Source organism: Capra hircus, chromosome 2 (assembly GCF_001704415.2).
Source record: "Capra hircus breed San Clemente chromosome 2, ASM170441v1, whole genome shotgun sequence".
NCBI classification, from domain to species: domain Eukaryota; kingdom Metazoa; phylum Chordata; class Mammalia; order Artiodactyla; family Bovidae; genus Capra; species Capra hircus.
Genome location: NC_030809.1, coordinates 42,409,571 through 42,426,812, shown reverse-complemented (window position 1 = coordinate 42,426,812; position 17,242 = coordinate 42,409,571). Strand labels below are relative to the sequence as shown.

Sequence of the window (17,242 nt, the reverse complement as noted above, 5' to 3'; positions counted from 1 at the left end):
GAGTGAATGACTGACACTTTCACTTTCAGTAGGCAGTTATTATACATTGTGTAATAAATGAATAAAAGTTTCATATAAGGCCTACTTCATCTGAGAGGATAAACTGAAGTAAACTTAGCTGTATCTTCTATGTTAGTCACTCAGTCATGTCCAGCTCTTTGCGACTCCATAGACGGCAGCCCACCAGGCTCTGCTGTCCCTAGGATTTTCCAGGCCAGAATACTGGAGTGGGTCGCCATTTCCTTCTCCAGGCTGTATCTTACTTTGTTACATTATCGGCTATTGGAAAGAAGGAACTGTACCTTTTTACTCTTCTATACATAACCTTGTAAATGTTAAATAAATGTAAATTGGCAATTACTGAAGACTATATATAATGAGCCAACTCATTTTCAACATTTGTGTCTGCTTAAGTGACATAGAGGTTTCCATGAATATTTAATAGATTTTACTTATGTACACAGTCATAATACCCTTATCTCTTGCTTCCTACTATGAGAGAATCAGCTCCTTTTTAGTTGAATTTCATTCTTACTCTGGAGCCCTAGACGTCCATGGAACCCAGCTGTTGGAGCACGTACGGAGTATGGTCTGTGGGCCCCACCCCTTCCATGCATCTGTGTTTTAAATCTCCCTTAAGATGTCTTGGAGCAAAGAATTCTCAACCAAAAGAAAATACACTCCTCAAGATTTCCATATCTGTGCAGAAGTAAAAGATAGCAAATGAAAAAAAGAAAAAGAGAAATGAACACTGCTAAAAGAGTTTGCTCCCCACTTTTCATCTTTCCTAGTTTCCTGTCTTTCTCTCCCATATATGAATGCCTAGTGGATAAATGCTCGTTGTTTTGACTCAACGAGTTGACATTTTATTATTTGCGTTCTCCTTTACCACAGGTATTTTCATTGTAATTCTCATGCTCTGGGCTGGGCTGACAATTATTCCCTCAGGAGCAAGTGCTAAGCCTTCGGTTTGATGCCCATCTTCAGAAGTGTCCTGTTGATATGATTCACTAGGAAATCAATTAGGAATAAGAAATGGGACAAAAAACAATTTTTATGAGGACATTTAAACAAGATTCATTTTTGGTTTCCCTAATATTTACATGCTTTCCATGGGGGATGAGCAGACACTTGGCTCTCTCAGCTAGTGAGAATCTCTGTGGTACCCATGAAGATTAAAGAGTCTTACTTTTTTTTTCATATAGCGACAGCCGCCTAATGTACAGCTAATCTTTACTAAATTTAAAAAAAAAGCTGTGGCTATTTGATCTCCCAAATCTGTTTTACTGTGTCAGAGCATATGCTGTGTGCTCATGGGTTTGGAAGATTGTCCTCTGGAGCCGCAATCACCCTCAGGTATGATAAAAAAGAATCAGCAACCTAGAAAAAGGCCTCAGCACTGCTCATACATTCAGGGAAATCAATTAGGTTTGGAAAGAACACCAAAACGGTTACTTGAACATGATGTTGATATTTAAAAAAAGAAAAAAAAAAAAAGATGCTACTTAAGAAAAGTCAAAATATATAGTCTGTATGATATTTTCCCACATTACCCAGATGTACAAGATACGTAAACAGTTTTGATGAGAACCTTGTGAAGAATACATAATGAGCCCTTGATTGAATCAAAATTGTTTTAAACAGAAACATGTTTTTCAAAGGATGAGCTTGAGGTTCAATTGTAATTCTATTTGAGCCTAGAGACTTGGTATTAAAAAATGGGTTATGACCTGTTTTTTTCTTTTTCCTTTCCTCAAACATTTCCCTCCCCTGAGTTGTAAACTCAGCTTGGTAGAAGCAGAATATGTTTAAAAATCCATTATATTTTTTATTGGCTGGGACACTAATGGAAGGCTCCTCGACAGCTCTATTTTACAGGCTGAATACTTTAATTAGGCTGGTTACTGATCAGTTGTTGGGATATTGATTGTGTCATTTATCAAAGAGCCAGGAAAGCAGCAAAAAAAATTTGTTGTTGTTGTTCTTGTTGTTAAAGCCCTTGCCAATATAAGGTAGATCCTACCTCACCTACTTGTCAGGGCTCTAGCTTAAATTTAGGAGTAGCTTGCACCAGGGTTGGTTGACTAGTGGTACAGTGGCAAAGGGCACCCCTGGGGTGTGGAAAAAGTGTTATAAACCTTGACAAAAAGCAAAGGGCCTGCAGCAGCTGAAAACATCTTAATTATGAAGAATGTATGTGTTGAATGCTATGACTATTTTAACTAGCAGGATACCGAGCTATTGTAACTATAAGAGAGGAGTATAAATCAATGCATTGTTTGGGTCAAATGCTCTTTTTCAGAAGGAAAGAGCTTTGGAAGATCAATTTTATGTTTCTGTTTAGGGGCATGTTCTTCTCACCAGTGGTCAAGGGAATGGTCCTGAGATGGCTTTCAGTTTCCTTCTGTGAATCTATTAGAATGACATGTTAGATGAACTCGAGCAAAACCCAGTTCTCTGTGCCTTGTTCCTCTTGAATAGCGGCTAGAACTCCCTGCAGTCAGCCCCTCCTAATGCCTCGGGGGCAGCTGGAGCACATGCCATATGGGGGCATGATTATGAAGATAGCAGTTTTAAGGAAACTGAATTTGTTTACAGACGGTCAAAATAGACGGGGGGAAATATGGTAAAAGAGAAAACTCTCAGGAGAACCACTGTCTGGCATCGTCACAGAAGTTTGTTATAGTTCCTGGCCGAAAAGCCTAGTGTCTGCAGTGGGGCTCTCCCGTGGCTTTTCAGTGGTTAACCTGTCTGGGTTCTGACTTGTCCTAAAGCATATGCACTTAGTCGCCAAGCGGGGAAGAGAGAGGAGAACCATCTGGTTGGCAGAGAAACACCCTTGGCATGAACTGTATTCTTATGTTGACATTACCACAAGCTGCACTCCCAGATGGAAGAAAATGTGAAAGAAGACAGTTGTAAGTGGCGGGAAAGAATCATAAAGTTAATCCCCTTTCATACTGGCTATCAGCACTCCTAAGCCTTAACACCACAATGTCAGTAGTTTTTATTTCCTACTCAAAGATGTTTTAACTGATAGGAACATTTTGATTTTCCACTGTCCAGGATTTCCATGCCAGAGAATCTTGAAAAATTATTTGAAAGTTGATCATTCTTTGACTTTGCTTTCATTGACAAAGTTGGGACATGTTACAAAAGTGAATGTAATTCTTGTTTTCATTCCTTAGGAGCCTGCAGAATGTGGGGCATTTTCTAAGCCCTGCTTTGAGAACTGTCAAAATGCTGTATCCACCACCAGGAGAAATGATAGTAGTACATTACATCCATTTGGCACGTACAGTCCACAAGACAAACAGAAAGGTAAGGTTCTCTACTGAAAATTATCTACTGCAAGTGGTGTGAGAAAACACGAGAGTGTTCACTTAAAAAAATAATAAGAAGAACAAAGGGGAATTAATTAGACCAAGTGCAGACTTCATTACTCTTGAGTCGTGAGCACTGAGAGATGGGTGGGGGAGCTGACTCACAAGTTGTGAAGCAGATTCCTGGCATTGCCACTAGTTTAAGTGACAGTTTCTGTGCTCGCTGTCCCAAACATGGAGGGTTATGTATAAAACAAACCATGCCTGCAGAAACATAATGAAAAACCATTATTTTTGTTTAAGAATCTTTAATATATTGGAAGTTACCAAGTGTAAATAACAATTCAACTCACAATATATACGGACTGGTATTAAACCATGGAGTAATCATAGCACAATTTGCAGATTTCTGCTTATTTTTGAGTGGTAAATGCCATGAGCCATAACCAGGATTATCTTGTACATGTCACCTTTCTAGTGGAGTTTTACATGTAAAAGCCTTAGATTTTCCTCTTTCTGTTTTCAAAAATTATGCTTTAGGCCACCAAGAAATTTATTTCCCCGCTTCTCCTTTCAGTTTAGTAACTTTAATTTTTTTGGTACTACAAAAGCAATAGATATTCATGACAGAATATTAAGAGAAAGGCAATAAAGAGAAGATTTAATATTTCTCGTGTGTATGTGTGCTAAGTTGCTTCAATTGTGTCTGACTCTTTGTGACTCTATGGACTGTAGCCTGCCAGCCTCCTCTGTCCATGGGACTCTTCAGGCAAGAATACCAGGGTTGGTTGCCATGCCCTCCTCCAGGGGATCTTCCCAACCCAGGGATTGGACCCACATCTCTTATGAGAAACTGACTTGACTTTCTGTCAAATCAAGAAACACTCAGTATGTCTTTTCCCATCTTAATACAATTAAATATTTTCTTGACAAGGCAGGATCTCCTTCTGAGTCCTTCTGTCACAAAGGCAGGAAGAATCTAGGTAAGGAACAGCAGGTTCTCCTCACACCAGAAGTGCCTTCTCTTGACCATGTCCAAATAATGATCAAGAATGTTTCCAGCCCTTATATAACTTGACTGGCATTTAACTCTCAAGCATCACGTGGTCTAGTAACAGTCCAAATTCAGGGTTTTATTCCTTGTTGCACCAGTGATGTTCAAAGGAACTTTGGACACATTCCCTCCTATCTTATTTCATTTTCAGTACTTATAAAATATCAATGTTGAAGTGATAATTACGTGGTATATTTTTAAAGGACATTGAGATACTCAAGGAAATGGGATAATATCTCTAGGAAGGCTGGCAAAGGCAAACATAATGAAACTATAAAACTAGTTAAAGTGTAAGGATACACCCAGAAAAAAAATATATTTTAAATAATAAAATCCATTCAAAACACATGCTGAAAATAAGATGCAGTAATACTTTGGAACTTCAGTAGAATGTTCTGAGTTTGTATTTCCCTGAATAATGAGAGTCCTTTAGGCACAGAACCACTGGAAGGCTCTTCCTCCTGAGACATGGATCCATGGTCCACCAGGTACCTGCTATACTTCCTCCTCCTACCTCAACTTTTCAAGGTAACATCAAAAATCCAGTTCTTTTAAAATTCCATTGGACATTATTTCTTAAAAAAGCACAGAAAATCTAAGTGAAAGTGAAGTCACTCAGTCGTGTATGACCCTTAGCAACCCCATGGGCTGCAGCCTACCAGGCTCCTCCGTCCATGGGATTTTCCAGACAAGAGTACTGGAGTGGGGTGCCATTGCCTTCTCCGTATCAAAGCATAGACTTGTTAAATTTTAACTGTAATAGGCCAGTAGATGAAATGCTGTTACTTTTTATAGCTTATCGACTGAAAGAGGATGCTGTAGAAGAATACTGTGCTCATCACTTCTTTGTAGTATTAATAACATTTTCAGTTTTGAGAACCATTGAGAGTTCCTGAGTTTCAGATGCACATGAGGTGGTCATAGGCCACTGAGACTCATGAAACATGAGTGATGTTGACTTGCCACCACCCATGTTTCTAAGGAGCTCCTTTAGAAAAACAAGATTGACTTGACAAAATGTAATGTCTAGTGAGGAGAGGAACTGTTACAGCCAAAACATTCACTTTTTTTTTTCTTCCCTTCCTCCTTTCCTTTGTATATTTAAAAGTCCAATGTTGATATGCTGTGTTCCATCTATTTTTGTAATAATAGTACGTACCACCCACTGTTCTACTGTTATTTTATATATATACACATAATCCTGTCAAGCTGTTAGAGAGAAAAGGCATTCTTAGAACTAACATTTGTAGAAATTATAACACCAGAAAATTCACATTTGTGTTGGAGAATTGCTCGCAGTGCCTGCAGCGGAATGAGTGTGGGACTCCAGGACGGGAATAATGATGGAGGTTGTCTCCCAGGGGTTCACTATAAAATCCGATTAGGCATTTGAATGGTAATGAAGTGCACACATGCTACCTTTTCTGAAGACTCTTTCTGGCAAATCTCACCCTGGGCCAAGTGATAGCAGAAGCGCAGTTTACCTCCGGTTTGTTCTTTCCTCTCCTTCCGTTGCTCTCACCTCCCTTTTGTGCTCTATTCCTGCTTTTAGTTCATGAGAGCTCCAGCCCTTACCCCAGGCACTTGTAGCCCCAAGTCGGCCAGGATCACCCACTGAGGTCTTCTCAGGCCTTTCACCCATACTCCAAACCAGATGTTTTAATTCTGTATCCTGTCCCACTGAATCCATGTGCCTCGGGCTCCTTTGAAGAGACACATAATAGTGTGATTATGTACAATATGTCCCCCCCTGGGAACTTGCATGTATCCACCCCCCTAGTAGCATGTAAGGCACTGCCTCTGCAGTGATGATCAGAGATTGAATTATACTTTTCAACTTGACTGATGATTATGGGATAACTTCATTGTGTAGAATGTGCTAGGCTGCAACGATGAACACAGTGTTGTCATTGTTCTCAAGAATAGTCTAAAGCAGAGGTCAGCAGACTTTGTCTGTAAAGGGCCAGATAATACATTTTAGGCTTTGTGGACCATAGGATCTCTGTTGTAGCTCCTCACCTCTGCCACAGAGGTGCACGAGCAGCCATAGACAGTACGTTCATGAACGTGTTCAGTGAAAGTTTATGTATAAAATCAGTTGGTAGGCTGGTTTGAGGCCAAGGCCATAGCTTGCTGCTGCTGCTGCTGGCATGAACTCTTTTGTCCTTCTTTTCTGATTTGGCCCTTGGAGAATGGATCCTATAAAACGTGTCACAACAATAAAAGATAGAGATTAAAATAAGGGTCATTTGGTCATAAATGAAGTAGTAACTAGATGTACAGTGTTTTACAGGCAATACGTAAAATATCCATCAAGACTTACCATGTATATTCAGTGGGATCCAGAAATACTGTATTTAGGAGACAAGAATTCTAGATTTTCACGATGATAAAGAGCTTAACAAAGGTGTTTGGATGAAGAGGAAAAAAAAGTCTTTCTTTACAGCAAGTGGATCTTTTGTTAAAAAGTACCAAGGATAATCACAACATTGTTGATCAACTATGCTCCCATATAAAGTAAAAAGTTACAAACAAAAAAACTACCAAGGATAGTCATCAAAGAAAACACATCTGCACCTATCATTACTTTAAAAACACGTAGATTATTCATGTGAATAAAATAAAAATTGAAGTTAATGATCATAATCAACTTGAAGTAGCCAGAGGAGATGCTGAAGAAGAAGAATGAGAGGCGAAAGAGGAGGACGTGGATGAATTTATCTGTGGTGCAGTAAGAGAAATAAATATAGACAAATAGATGATAGATTGATAGCTCATTGCAAAAGCAGCACATGGTAAATGTTACACAAGAATTAGTTTCTGTAATATTAACAGATAAACTGAAAGTGTCAGTGGATAAAGATAGTGAAGATGTATTTCTTGCTCATATCACAGCCAAGCGAGAATTGAGGGACCTGGGCTCTTTCCATTGGAAGCTGGCCATCTTCCGGTGCCTCATCCACTTATGGTTGCAGCAGGCACATGGGAAAGGGGGAGAAGTTGCATGTACCCTTTCTTAAGCATTGAAACTGGACACAACATTGACCATAGTAACTTACTTTCTATTGTCCAGAACTGGTCTAGTTATAAAGAGGGGTGGAAAATGGGGTTGATGCTCTAGATGTGTGCGAGGAAGAAGGGAAGACCATAGATACTGGGAGCACTAGAATTCTCTGCCACTGTTGTAAAAATACCAACAGATCCCAGAAACCAACAGTGAAGGTTTCATAGAAAAGGTGATATTTGAGGTGGACCTGGGGAGAAGGGTGGGACTTTTAATGGATGAAATGGGTTTTGCAATTATATGAGCAAGTGCACTGGGGTAGAAAAGCCTGGCCTTGGAGTCTAGAATTGTAAATGGTCTCTAGTGGCTAATGTGTAATAGATAAAGTTAACTGCCAGGGACAGAGACTTTTATACTCTAGGCAATTGTGTGCAACTGAAAATTTTTTTAGCAGGCAGTTACATGATCACAGCTATGTTTGCCACTAGTGAAAAAATGAACTGAGAAGTTGAGGATAAAAGATTAGAGCTAATAGAAAAGATGTGGTCCCCATATGCCCTTCATTCCAGTTTGCCTTGTACACCTTCTGCTCTGCGTGCATGCGTGCTAAGTTGCTTCAATCGTGCCCAGTTCTTGGTGACCCCGTGGACTGTAGCCCGCCAGGCTCCTCTGTCCATGGGTTTCTTCAATCGTGCCCAGTTCTTGGTGACCCCGTGGACTGTAGCCCGCCAGGCTCCTCTGTCCATGGGTTTCTTCAATCGTGCCCAGTTCTTGGTGACCCCGTGGACTGTAGCCCGCCAGGCTCCTCTGTCCATGGGTTTCTCCAGGCAAGAATACTGGAGTGGGTTGCCATGCCCTCCTTCAAGGGATCTTCCCGACCCAGGAATCAAACCTGAGTCTCTCATATCTCCTGCATTGGCAGGTGTGGTTTTTTTTTTTTTTTTTTTTTTTCTTTTTCCCTTTTTTTACCACTAGCACCATCTCTCAAAAAATCTTTGACTGCCTGACTGCTGCATATTACCAGGTCACTGGAGGTGGAGGATAGTGCTGACTGCTTTGTTCTTTGCGCTTCTGTACTCTGATCATCTGACTTATCAGATTCCTGCTTCAAGTCTCATTTTCAGGGATATTTCAGCAGTGCTAGAACTGCCTCCATTTTATACTAGTCTGTGATGCAGAGCTTTGAACAAGTCCTTCCCTGGTGTATTCGTCAGGGTTCTCCAGAGAAACAGAACCAGTGGAATGTATCTGTGAGCATATGTTATGTCTCTCTGTGTGTGTATTACATACACATACATATGTAGAGATTTATTGTAAGAGATTGGGTAACATGATTATAGAGGACGGCAAGTCCCAAGACCTGCAGGGTGAGTGGGCAAGCTGAGACCTAGAAGAATGAGCCAGTGGTGTAGCCCTGTCTGAAGGCCGGCAGGATCAAGAACCAGGAAGAGCCAGGGGTTCAGTTTGAATCCAAGGGCAGGAAAAAGCCAGTGTTTCAGTTTGAAGGCAGTCAGGCAGGAAGAATTCTCTCCTACTTAGAGGAAGGTCAGCCTTTTTGTTTAGGCCATCAACAGATTGGATGAGGCCCACCCACATAGGGGCAGTTGCTCAGTGGTAAAGAATCCACCTGCACTTCAGGAGCTGCAGGAGACTCACTCAGATTCAGTCCCTGGGTTGGGAAGATCCCCTGGAGGAGGACATGGCAACCCATTCCATAGTTTTGCCTGGAGAGTCCCATGGACAGAGAACCCTGGTGGGATGCAGTCCATACATTCACAGACTCAGACATGACTGAAGCGACTGAGGATGCGTGCAAACCCACATACAGGAGGGGTGCAATCTACTTTGTCTGCTGATTTCAATGTTACTATCACTCCAAAACAACTTCACAGAATACCGAGTGTCTTGGCACCCTAAGTCCAGTCAAGTTTACACATAAAATTAACCATCAGACCTGGTGTGCGGGCAGGTCAAAGCAGATTGCTACCAGCAGCATTTCTCAAGGACAAAGAGATTATTTCCTTGTTCCATCAACAGAGTCAACTTTCTACTAGTATCTCACTATAACAGATCCATAGCAAGTTTATGGTGTACAGATTAATAATCCTTTTTTTTTTTACTTATTGGCACTTGTTTTTAAATCACTGTTTGAATATGCACTCTTATATAATCCTTGTGCTCTTCCAATGAAAGTATTCGTATCCCTACTATGTAGATTTAAAAACCAAAGTTTATAGAAGTTGAGTAGTTTTCCCAAGTTCATACAGCATAACAGGCCATGATTGGAAATATGCAGTTTTGCTGCACAAACCATACTCTTAACCATTATGCATACAATTTTTTCGTACATTATTTAATAATTTCTTTGTTGATAAGAGTTAAATAATACTTAAGGCTAAGCTCAATGTGTGATACACAGGAAGATCTCAAAAATCCTCACTTGTTATTAGTTGTAATATTCTATTTACTTTTCATATAAAATGGACTGAGAAGTAAACAGTTTTTGTGGGTAGGAAAACCAGGATTCAGACCCCAGTCTTCTGCTCCCTAGGCCCCAAACTCAGGGTTTTCCAATAAAATGGAGATGCAAGAATTTTTTTTTTTAAACCTCTACAGTGTCTAAACGGTGAGTAGATATACTGTATCTCATGATTTTTTAAGTACTTTTTGTCACTGAGGCTAATGCTTAAATCACCATCTAATCATTCATTACAGAGTCTTGTTTACAAAAATGTTAAGTCATTTTAAAAAATGGCTTGTTAATCTTCTACAAAGCACAAGTAATGAATATGTGTCAGCCTTCTTGAGATGGGAAAACGTAGTTAAGATGCACAGACTTCTCTTGCCAGGGGTTCCCAGCGGGTCACCAGCGTAAAAGCATATTAGCAGGCTACGATTTCTTCATACAGGCTGTATTAGTGCACACATGAGTCCTTCAGTTCTGTATGAGGACTTATTTATTTCATGGTTGGCTTCTGTGTTGGTGAAAATTATGTCTGAGAGATGGACTGAAACAGAACCAGGCACCAAAGAGTGCTGCCTCCGGTTTCCTACAGCTTTATTTGTTCTGTTTATAGACCTAGCGCTTCCCAGTGATGGATGGGCTGAGAGCGAAGTGCCACCTTCTCCCCAACCACATCCCGCTCTGGAATTGGGCCTTGAAGATTACAGCCACAGGTATCGATAAAATGATATATCGTAAATGTTCCCTGTTATGGTTTTTCTGGGAAAACCCAGCAACCTTATTTTACCTCTGTTTCTTTCCAGAATGGAAATCTCATAGTATCTATAATTCCTTTCCAGTGAAAACTTCTTATAGCTAATATTGACACCTCAGATGGTTCATTTTCACTTCCTGAAATTTGAGATTCCTCATATATTATTAAAATATATGGGAAAATTGTTGAATCTTTTTTTTTACCAAGTTAAAAACTAGAGAGATGGAACTCAAAAAAAAGTTATATGCGAGGGCATAAAACAAAACTGAGAAGACATAAAGCTTCTTTTTTTAAAATTTGTAATTGGCAAATTCTAAAGGTATCTTAAAAATATATGTTCCAAGAAAGTTAATGGAATCTAAAAATCAAGGCAACAGCATATGTAATCTAAACTGTTGAAAAGAATGCCCAATATTATATCAATTCTGTAATAGAAACAAAAAAATCAATAATGTTTAGACTCACACAAGCATGAGAAAAAGAGATTTACTAAGCATACACACCATTTGACTAGTAGAATTCATAGATTTTGTTCTTCTGATGAGTTTTAAAAATCATTAACTTGTCCCTTTGCTTTTTGCTATATTTATTATGGCTGTTAAAAATTGGATATTTTATTCCATTGTTGCCCCATGGTAATCCTGTGAGGTTTTTTTCATTTATCTTGCAGCAAGGGTGGTTTCATCACTATTATGTTTTTTATTACAATCTGTGAAAAATAAAACAATGCAAGAGTATGGCTACCTCTATTAGCCAAAAGCTTACCTACAGTTAGCTATCTCCTATTCCTACATTTCTGAAGTCAAGTATCTTACTCAAACACAATTTCTTGAACTAGACTGATTATCATAATAATGTTCTTCTAGATCAATATCTCTGGGGGTTTCTTGAGCAAAAATCTGGACATATTTGATTTTGCTTGTTTATTTCCATTGCCTGCCTTTAGTCTGAATCAAAAATGACAGTTTGGTAGCATTAAAAAGTCCCCTGATGAAAATAATTTCACTCACCTACCTTACTGTTTATCCAGGATATATGCACAAAACTGCTAGAACAATGCAGAGATAAATCAGATATAAACCTGTCATGATGTATTTATAATAAATATTTATTTGGTCTTAATCCCATTTCTGGCACTGACCCCTAAAAACCTTGAAATTTCCTAAGTATTGAGAGTGATAAAGGTGTCTTATATAAATGAAGTGGCTTTTGGAAGCATCTAAGGAAGGAGACTGGTTGCCAGTGGAGCCAGTCTTGTGCTGAGAGGGTTGGAACTTCAATCCCATCTAGAGAAATGGGCCTTGAATCAGTTGACCATGGCCAATGATTGAATCAGTCTTGCCTTTGTAATGGGGGCTTCCCAGGTGGCACTCGTGGTAAGGAACATACCTCCCACCGCAGAAGACCTAAGAGATGAGGGTTTGATCCTTGGATCAGGAAGATGCCCTGGAGAAGGAAATATCAACCCACTCCAATATTCTTGCCTGGAGAATCCCATGGACAGAGGAGTCTGGCGGGCTGTGGTTCATAGGGTTGCAGAGAGTCAGACACAACTAAAGTGACTTAGTGTGTAGGCACGCCTATTTTATGAAACCTCCATAAAACCCCAGAATGACAGGGTTTGGAGACCTTCTGAGCTGGTAAATATGTGGAGATGTGAGGAGAGGGGTGCACTTAAGAGCACAGAAGCTAGGAGCCCCTTCCCAGATACTTTGCCTCGCACAGCTCTACATGAGGCAGTTCCTAAGTTTTATCCTTAAACAAGAAACCAGTGAGCTAGGAAGTAACATGTTTCTCTGAGTTCTGTAAAGTGAAAGTGAAGTTGCTTAGTTCAGTTCAGTCGCTCAGTCGTGTCTGACTCTTTACGGCCTCATGGACTGTAGCCTACCAGGCTCCTCTATCCATGGGATTTTCCAGGCATGAATACTGGAGTGGGTTGCCATTTCCTTCTTCAGGAGCTCTTCCCAACCCAGGGATTGAACCCAGATCTCCCGCATTGTAGGAAGATGCTTTACCATCTGAGCCACCAGGGAAGATAGAGTTCTGTAAGCCACACTCAAGTTCTGATCAAACCCAAGGATAGAAAGGAAAGAGGTAGGATGGGCAGTTTAGGTTAGGAAAACCAAATGAGGAGAGAGGGAAAATGCAGTGTGTTCAGTGTCGTGAAACATATAGTATCTGGTAAAGAAGTTATAGCAAGGGTATGGCCAGCCATTCTCCATGAGCACCGTGCTTCTCCAGAGAGCAGTGGAGAAGCATTGAAGGGTTTGAAGGTGGGAGGTGATGATATCACGATACATAAGTACAATCGTGGAGGATAAATGGATAAGGGAAGCCATAGACAGGGATACTAGTCTGAAACCACCAGCAAGAGAAGAGAGGGGCTTGAAAAAAAGAAAGAGCAGCATAGCTGGAGAAGAAGGGACAAAGTCAAAGAGATTTTTGAAATGGAATGAACAAATCTAAAGCTTTGAATCACTCAATCTCTCTTTCTCGCTCGCTCGCTCTCTCTCTCTCTCTCTCTCTCCCCCCACCCCCCTGGGATTCTGTGACCTGTACCATCCTACAAGCTGCTGTGTTGCCTAGGTGACCAGCAGCCATGGGGATTTGGATGTGTGAAACTTAGAGTGAAGGAAGCCTTGGAAGGGAGCCAGGAGGGTTCAGCAAATGAGGCTGTCCTATCTTTAAAAAACAAAGAAAAAAGGTAAAAGCCCTCTGAAAGGAAAAAGTAGTGCTTTAAGGGATGGAACCAGTCTTATGAAAGAGAAAACTTCTAATTCGCAAGGAGTGAAAAACAAATTTCATCAGGCTAAATTTGTGCCTGTACTCTGAACCAAAATGAAATCAGGAATTTAAGTAACTTGTTTTTAGTGATATGGGCTTCCCAGGTGGCACTAGTGGTAAAGAACTCACCTGCCAATGCCCGAGATGTAAGAGATGTGGGTTCATTCCCTGGGTTGGAAAGATTCCCTGGAGGAGGGCATGGCAACCCATGTCAATAATTATTTGACAAGAATTCAGAATGTGTCTAAATTAAAAACATATGTGTGTGGGTGTGTACGTGTGTATGTACATATATCGGAGAAGGCAATGGCAACCCACTCCAGTACTCTTGCCTGGAAAATCCCATGGACGGAGAAGCCTGGTGATCTGCAGTCCGTGGGGCCACTAAGAGTCGGACACAACTGAGCGACTTCACTTTCACTTTTCACTTTCATGCTTTGGAGAAGGAAATGGCAGCCACTCCAGTGTTCTTGCCTGGAGAATCCCAGGGACGGGGGAGCCTGGTGGGCTGCCGTCTATGGGGTCACACAGAGTCGGACACGACTGAAGCGACTTAGCAGCAGCAGCATGTACATATATATGAAAGAAATATATTATCTGCCATGATGTCTCAGAAAGAGATTAAGGCAAATCAACAGCAGACAGAATATACTGAATGTGATTAGCTGTTCAGACAGCACTTGGTTATTCCCTACGTGTTCACAGTTCCTCTCCCTCTTGGTTCTCTCTCAGTTCTGTCTCTCCTTCTGTCTCTCCTCCCATACACGTGACCTACGTCTGCTCCCACTCATAGTAACCAGACACTGAAGATAATCCATGGCCCCTTGAGACTTTAGACACAGTTATTTTGGCATGCCCTTCGAAACCTTCCCTTGCCTTTTAATTTCAGATAGTTCTCCTTGAACATTCATGGCAGGTCTTATAGGTCTTTCACATTCCTGATTCGTCACCATGTTTGGGACACTGGCGTATGTTTCATGCTACCCTTATTTATTCATTATGCAGCATCATCTGACACTGACTATCATTTCTCTTCGGTAGATTCCCTGGTTGTTCATGCTGAAAACACAGTCTTTATCTAGGATATGCCTCTCGCCTGCTGTCAACTTGCGTCTTCCACTGCAGCCCACTCAGCCATGAGCACATGCTAACTGCTTTCAGAATTAAAATATGTCATATTTTATAGTTAATCATTGTGTCACTGTCTCACACCAAAAAATTCCAATATGTAGCATAAAATTACAAACTGTTTTACTAGTCTAATGGTATTTTACTAGTCTAAGTTATGTTCCCATTAGTCAATTCAATACGACACACATTCAAGTACAAGTTTACATTAGCTCTAACCCTACCGTGCCCCATATCACACCTCCTTCCTTCCTCCCTTACATATATGCCACTCTGATATCATCCTAATTTCCATTTTGTACCATGGCAAGAGAGGTCCTTTTATTGAAGGCTTTCAAAGTGTATACTTGTCCATGTTCAAAGCAATGGTAACAGAAGTATATATCATCATGACTAATGTAATGGACATACCCAGGTTTGCCTGTGTTTATATACATATAGATATGTACATGCACATATATGTGACTATATGTTGCATTCATATGTACAAAGCAGCTTTTTATTTCTTTGATCATCTTTGATGGTATCTCTGCATCTGTACAAAAAATTCACTTTATTTAGACTGATCCTGACTTGATGTTACTATGTTGCTGTCTTGTTTTTTCAATGGAGATGGGGTTAATTGTTTCCCAAGAGTTTGGGAAAATTTGAGTTCTTATTCTTAATTTGACAAATAATGCCTAGCTTGGTAAAGTATTCTAAAACAGTAAAGTGAATTAACCCAAACATTACACAGTTGGGTAGATTCCCATAGTCTGCCTTGAGCAGAGCTCTTTAAATGCAGCGTGATTTCTTTTAATGAGGAATATTCATGTTGTTCTAAATTTCCTCCCAAAAGGTTTTCATTATAACATGTGGCATATGTTTTGATTAACCCTTTAATTTTCTTTTATTTCACAACATGCACCACTCTGTTGAAATTTAAAAAAAAACCTAAAATGCAAGCTGCATAAGAGTGTGTGTGAAACTGTACTAAGAGGTAAAGGAGGCAGCTCTATGGATGCAGGATCAGCAACAACCTGCATCCCAGGCTGGCCACCATTTTAGCCAAAGATCTTGCGGCTCTGGGAAATGTACAAGTAGCCACAAGCTGGTCCTGACTTCGCCAATGGCCAGCTGTTGTGACCTTGGAATGTCAGTCTCCTCTTTGGGCCTCAGTGTCTTACCTACAAGATGAAGAATTAGATGAGGTGACTTTAATGACTTCCAACTGTTCAATTCTCTGGTTGCATGAAGGCCATGAGTCTCTCTGACACTAAAACTGTATCATCACAAGAGATCAAAGGATGAAAAACTAAGTGCAAATAAATGTCGAATAACACATTTAAAGACAAGTGCTTCCAAAACATCAAGGTTCAAAGGAAAGCTCATATTCACCATGGCGACTCAGAATTCCTCTTTAAAGTGAACTTAAACAATTAAAATATTCTATTATGCCAGGCCAGTCAACAGCACTAATGGATCAGGATTTATGTTTACAGTTAACATATTTTGTCGCCATCACTAGATACCCCATCTAATATGTTTGACATCAGTAGCTTTCTTGGCTGAGAATGTAGCCAGACACCAAGAAAGAAGCCAAAGTGGGGAGGCGGGGGAGAAGAAAAGAAAAATCTTTCATAATTCTAAAGAGTAGCTTTAAACTTCTTGAGCAGTTTTCATGAAAAATATACAGTTGTCTCTTGGTATCCATGAGGAATTTGTTCCAGGACTCCCAGGGGTACTAAAATCTGCAGGTGCTCAAGTCCCTGGTATAAAACGGTATTCTGTTTGTATATAGCATCCTCCCATATGCTTCAAACCACTTAATACAATGTAGATGCTATGTAAATAGTTGTCAGGGCATGGGAAGTTCAAATTTTGCTTTTTGAAACTTTCCAGAATTTTTTCTTTTCTGAATATTGTTGGTCCCAGGTTGAATGATCCTTACATGCCATGCTGAGGATACAGAGGATAGACTGTAATTTTTTTTGCTGAAGAGTTCCTTAGACCCTCATTCAAAGACCAGACTAAGCTACAGAAACAAATGAAATGATTAAAGTTTACTTTTGTAAGCTTTTGTTGAGCTCTTACTGTATATTAGGCACTATTGTCAGTATTTAATGTATCATCATTCATTTCACCCTTACAACAACTTTATTAAGTAAATTCTATTACGGTCCACTTCTTAAAAAGATTATTTTCTGTTATGGTTGGCTACAGGTTATTGAATATAGTTTCCTGTGCTATATACACTGTCCATTTTATGCATTAGGCCACCCACCCTGGCATCTCACTCCCAAGCCCATGGCCCTAAACCACCTTACTGTGTGTGTGTGTGTGTGTGTGTGTTAGTTGTCACTCATGTCCGACTCTTTGCAACCCCATGGACTGTAACCCGCCAGTCTCCTCTGTCCATGGAATTTTCCAAGCAGGAATACTGGAATGGGTTGGCATGTCCTTCTCCAGGGGATCTTCCTGACCCAGGGATAGAACTTGGGTCTCCCACATTGCAAGCAGATTCTTGACCATCTAAGCCACCAGGGAAGTCCATAAATCTTATACCACAGTCCTTCTAAATAGGAGAGAAGGGCTTTTAGTTACAAGCCCACAGAAAGTCTGACAAAAACAGAGAAGCCAAAAAAAAAAAAAAAGCAAACTGTAAAAAAAATTAACTTGAAAAGCAAAAATTTACAGTCATTTGAAAAGCAAAAGCAGGTCTATTTATTTATCTGCTTATTTCCTAAATGCT

The 17,242-nt window shown here is 40.2% G+C and overlaps 1 protein-coding gene across 2 annotated transcripts in view; it reads left to right on the top strand.

Moving 5' to 3' along the window:
* Positions 1-17,242, top strand: part of PARD3B (par-3 family cell polarity regulator beta) — a 1,161,921-nt gene that overhangs the window by 692,099 nt on the left and 452,580 nt on the right. For both annotated transcript variants that reach the window (XM_018060563.1, XM_018060570.1), the window contains exons 13-14: positions 3,189-3,321; positions 10,459-10,558. In XM_018060563.1, coding sequence (XP_017916052.1) covers positions 3,189-3,321; positions 10,459-10,558 — 233 coding nt within the window. The remainder of the gene's footprint in view (positions 1-3,188; positions 3,322-10,458; positions 10,559-17,242) is intronic.